Source organism: Gadus chalcogrammus, chromosome 18 (assembly GCF_026213295.1).
Source record: "Gadus chalcogrammus isolate NIFS_2021 chromosome 18, NIFS_Gcha_1.0, whole genome shotgun sequence".
Classification (NCBI taxonomy): Eukaryota; Metazoa; Chordata; class Actinopteri; order Gadiformes; family Gadidae; genus Gadus; species Gadus chalcogrammus.
Genome location: NC_079429.1, coordinates 10639524 through 10644610, shown reverse-complemented (window position 1 = coordinate 10644610; position 5087 = coordinate 10639524). Strand labels below are relative to the sequence as shown.

Sequence of the window (5087 nt, the reverse complement as noted above, 5' to 3'; positions counted from 1 at the left end):
TGGGGGGGGGGGGGGGGGGCAATTAGTGATGAGCCCACCTCACGCTCACACACGTCAACAAAAGGCGCGCAGATTTAGAATCAGGGTTAGCCGGTCTGCACGGAGTTCGGTGTCTCGGTACCAGATATAGGGTTGAAAATTACTTTTCAACCCTCATGTTGACAAGTTTTTTTTTCAAAAGACATTGCTATATTCATATTTTTGATAAAATACAAATAAATAGAACAAACCCATTTACGTAGAGAAAATCCCGTAGGATTAAAGGAATGAACCCGCTGTTATCGTAGGAAAGAGTACTTGTCAAGATTTATATTTGCCCTCACTTTGATGATGCCATAAGTGCGGTTCCAGATCAAATTCACCACAACTGTAAATTCTGTGGGCAAGAGGACTTCTTGTTTTTTATATAAATAAAATAATAGCACTACAATTGGAATGTAAACGCAATGAAAATATGCTTTTGAAAATCCTCTTTCAAGGAATATATTTTTCCTAAAGAACTCCTGGAAACGTTTTAGTCGTCCAGCGGTACCTAGTGTAGAGTTCAAAGTTGACAAGCATACGGAACATCAACAAAGCAACTAGAAAATAGACACGTAACAGCGAGTTAGACTAATTTTTCATTTAAGCAGGTAGACACTAGACAGTAAACCAAATCTTACATATAATAATAATCGTGCATTTCAATCGAAAAATGACAAGCATATTATCAAAACAAAGTTTAATTTTGACCACTTTCAGTCTTGCCTTGACTCGACTTTCTTACTGCTCTGTCACATACTCGAATATACCATCGATAGCCAACTATTTTGGAACGAAAGGGCGGTATGAAGAGGTAAACCCTTATTTGTTAAACAACATTACATCGGTCAATAAATCGCTTTTAATACCGACTTCATCTGAAGGGTGTAAGCCCGTTCATGTAACTGCAATCATACGACATGGGACCAGATATCCCACCGTTAAAAACATAAAGCGAATGCAACGCCTGTATGATTTGGTGATAAACGAAGCCTCCAACGATGAAACATGGTTGGAGGAGATCAAAAGCTCCTGGAAGATGTGGTATACTGATGACATGGATGGTAAGAACTACTGATAAGCATGTCATTCATCATGATGTCACTATCTCTTTGATAAAGACCTAGCATGGTCTTTCACTTTTGCATATATTGGTCATAACAACGCTTCCCAATTTGTCCTCTAGACGCTTTTATACAAAATGAATAAAGATGGCTTGTCAGTGATCCCTAAATATAGACCTAGACTGCTTTGTGCTTGAAACCTTTCATTCAAATGATCATCAAAATGATATTCACCCAGTGTAGCACCGGGACCTCAATACATTTTGTGTGTCGTCCTAACCTCCAGGCAAACTTGTAGAGAAAGGCAGAGACGACCATAGATATTTGGCAGTGCGATTGTCCAAGCTGTTTCCGTCTTTACTCAGCGAAGCAAATCTGAGACATCAGCGTATCAGGTTTCAGACCAGCTCCAAGCACCGCTGTGTGGACAGCATCGAGGCCTTTCAACAAGGCCTTCACAAACACTGGGGGCTGGAAGGTAAGAACATAACAAAGAGCAAATACAAAAACAGTGTATATGTAAAACAATGATTCCCTCGCTCTCTATCTCTATTTTCACTGCTACTGCTTTAATTATTAGTCAGATACTGTTATCCAAAGGGACTTGCAGCACCATTGTTGGGTGCAGCCCATTAATGAGCAGATTACAGTTAGGAGTCCTACGCATGGTCATCTACAGGTGCAGACATTGGGGTTTGAACCCTCTTGAATGCCCTAAACCACAACACTGTCCTGACACAATCTACCGTCTTTCAACCCACGTCCTTCCAGAGGTGTGGTATCGACATGAGGTGAACGACAAACTCATGCGTTTCTTTGAGCACTGCCGCGGCTTTGTGGAGGCTGTGGAAAACAACAAGACTGCCCTGGCGGAGGTGAAGAAGTTCAAAGAGGGGCCGGAGATGGGAGACGTTCGGAGGAAGATGGCCCAACAACTCAACTTGCCATATGAACGCGTCACGCCAGGTTTGGCCTAAAACATCCTTTCAGTGTTTCGTAGGGACATGCATGTCATGTGGCTGTAGGCAAATAGCACGCCTTGTTTGATGTTTACTGCCCTGCAGAGAGAAGCTGTACCTACAAAGGTAACAAAAGAGCGGTGTCCACGGGATCAGACCTACAACAAACGGCACTCAAAAGCACATTGTTGTCATCATTGGCAACATGATTGATAATGTTGTCGGCGATCCCATGTATAGATATGGGAAAGAGGCTGGGGGGCTTAGAGGCTTAGATGTTTGACACCATCTTAAAGGTCCTGGGCTTGATCCCAGGATAGAGAATGTACGGTTGTAATGGTCAGCATTAGGTAATGCGTTGCCCTTCATGGCTTCCCCCACCCTTCAGACATGGTGGAGGCAGCGTTTTTCCTGTGTGCCTACGAGTTTGCCATCAAGTCCCTGCACACCCCATGGTGCCACCTCTTCGATCTGAATGACGCTAAGGTACGGCCATGGTTCTTCCCAATGACACATTGAGTACTACTAGGTAGTACTAGGTCATTGTTACATTTATTGTTAATATTCTACATCTTTTGAGGGAATGAGCTTTGATTGTCGCAAATCAGCCACTGACTCAAGTAAAAGTGTAATACTTAATGCAACGAGTAAGGTGTTAGGAACATACCGCTTGTAGCAAGGACACGTTCAGAATTATTCTAGTACAGAAATAAGGTAAGCAGTAAGTGAGTCTTGCAAAATAGCGTTCAAAGATGGTGGCTAAGCAATCAGAGAAAGGTTTTATTCTATCCATTATCCAAAGTCTTCTTTCTCTTTCTCTCTCTCCTGTATGTCTCTCTCTCCCTGTCTCTCTCCAGGTGTTGGAGTATAAGAATGACCTGAAGCAGTTCTGGAAGAGGGGTCATGGCCACAGCATCAACAGCAGGTCCAGCTGTGTGTTGTTCCATGACCTGTTCAACCGGCTGGAGCTGGCCGTCCAGCACCTCAGGTCCTTTTGTCTGCACCTTTTAGTCCACTGTAACCCAGTCTTATCCACCACCCAGATGTAGTATGTATGACGTGCTATGTTGACAAGATCCAGACAATTGTGGCCAACTCAAGTGGTTTATGAAATATGGCCAAAACACTGTTTTAGTTATTGCTGGACAGCATTTAGAAAATGCTGGTGATAACAAAAGGATATAAAATATGTAACGCGTTTAGCCGTTGTCTCTCTCTAATAAAATATGTGGGAGTCCAAACTCTCCTTCCCATCCCCTCCCTGGTCTGTTTGCTTGTGTTCATTGTGTGTTGGTCCCCTCCGCCCAGGCTAGGCCAGGAGCTGCCCGAGGCCGTCACCGTCCAGGTGGGGCACGGCGAGACACTGCTCCCCCTTCTGTCCCTGCTGGGCCTCTACAAGGACCCAGCCCCGCCCACCGCAGACAACTACTCCCAACAGCACGGTACATTGTGTGTGTCTGTGTGTGTGTGTGTGTGTGTGGGGAGGGGGTAGTGGTGGTGGGTGTCTGACCTTATGTCATCAGACCTGTTACATTAAGCTCCATTTTGGAAGACCCTTGTACATAACAAACATCCTTGTTCCCAAATTGACTGTGTGCATACTTGAGTTTGTGTATTTATTAAAATATAATAATTTTAGAAGCGTTATATTTCTACCTGGTTTGTGTGCGTTTCCTTTGTATTGTGTGTTTTTGCATCATTGTAATTGTATATTCAAATCTATTCATAGTAGTAAATCAAACTTCATAAACTTTTTTTAAACATGAAGTCCCCCCCCCCCCCTTTCTTTTTCTTTCAGGACGAAGTTTCCGTACCAGTGAGATCGTCCCCTACGCCGCCAACATGCTCTTCATCCTGTACGACTGTCGCGACGGACCCAGAGTCCAGTTCCTCCTGAACGAGACGCCGGTTCGATTCCCAGGGCTGACGTCGGAGACAGAAGTGCCCCTGTACAGTGAAGTTCGCCAGAAATACCGGGAGCTGTTGGAGGGATGCGACGCGCAGAAGGAGTGTGAGTTCGGAATCCGGCCACAGTATCGTGGTCACCATGGAAACACCGAACTATAGAAAGCTCACAGCTCACCAATAGAGGAGCTCCTGTTCAACCCCATTCTGACTGAACTACAAAGAGGCATTATATGGCAGAAGGTTCTACAAACAGAGAAGACACTTTTCTGGAGTAAGACTCTCACGATACAGAATTGATTACCTTTTTGGTGAACCGTAATAGGGTATTTTCAGGTAGGTATAATATTTTACTGGTCTTTTCAGGCTGATTTTGATCATGAAAAGCTTTATATGTTTATGATTATGGGTATTTATTTAATCTTGGATTTTGTATTGAAACATTGTGGGATTTGAGATTAGTTTTGAACGATTTAGGGATATTTTAAGTTAATATATTTTAAGTTTACACATGGCTTTGGTTAGAAAATAGGATTTTGTCATAGGGCAATTGTAATGAGGTGATGAACTGTATTGTTATTCAATATTGTTACATCATTTTAATTATTTTTCTACTGTTTGATTTGAGTGTTGGGGCGTTTTTTTTTTTACAAAGTTAAAACACTGGGGTTTATTATTGTCCTGAAATCATTACCAAAGTAGTCAGTTTAGTTTTATCTTGAAATACCAGTTTACCTTAGTTTTTTAAGCAATTCCGTTTTTGGTGATGGGATCATTTCTATGGAAATTTAAGCTCTGAGATGAATGCCAAAATGTGCCTTTTTTCATTACAAGCTTTAATAAATATTCTTATTGATAGGTAAACTTGATCTTTAATTAAGTTTCTGAGCTGCAATTCAAACAAAGTAGAGGCAGCATAACAATTACACAGCTAGTCAAACCAAATGTTGGGGTACTTACCTTGTAAAATAGTTCAATTTAAAGTCTAAATGTATAAGACTGAGCCCCTCCCAGTTAGGCGGGAGACTTCGTATTCAATAAACTCAGTAAGTGTTCTGTCTACTGACTGTGATGTCAACTAGTGTAGCTCGGCTAGCTGGGAGGCATTCGTGGGAGGGTTTTTGGGCGTGTTGATTAG

At 42.4% G+C, this 5087-nt stretch overlaps 2 protein-coding genes across 3 annotated transcripts in view; one reads left to right on the top strand and one right to left on the bottom strand.

The window, feature by feature from the left end:
* The window catches only part of LOC130370987 (cGMP-dependent protein kinase 1-like), a 298669-nt gene that overhangs the window by 170333 nt on the left and 123249 nt on the right, over positions 1-5087 (bottom strand). The gene's annotated exons all lie outside the window — the stretch shown is intronic.
* LOC130370990 (multiple inositol polyphosphate phosphatase 1-like) lies at positions 544-5009 on the top strand. Its single transcript, XM_056576570.1, has 7 exons — positions 544-1085; positions 1372-1563; positions 1857-2051; positions 2433-2530; positions 2902-3032; positions 3353-3486; positions 3843-5009. The coding sequence occupies exons 1-7, from the start codon at positions 695-697 to the stop codon at positions 4109-4111; spliced, it is 1410 nt and encodes a 469-aa protein (XP_056432545.1). The 5' UTR covers positions 544-694; the 3' UTR covers positions 4112-5009.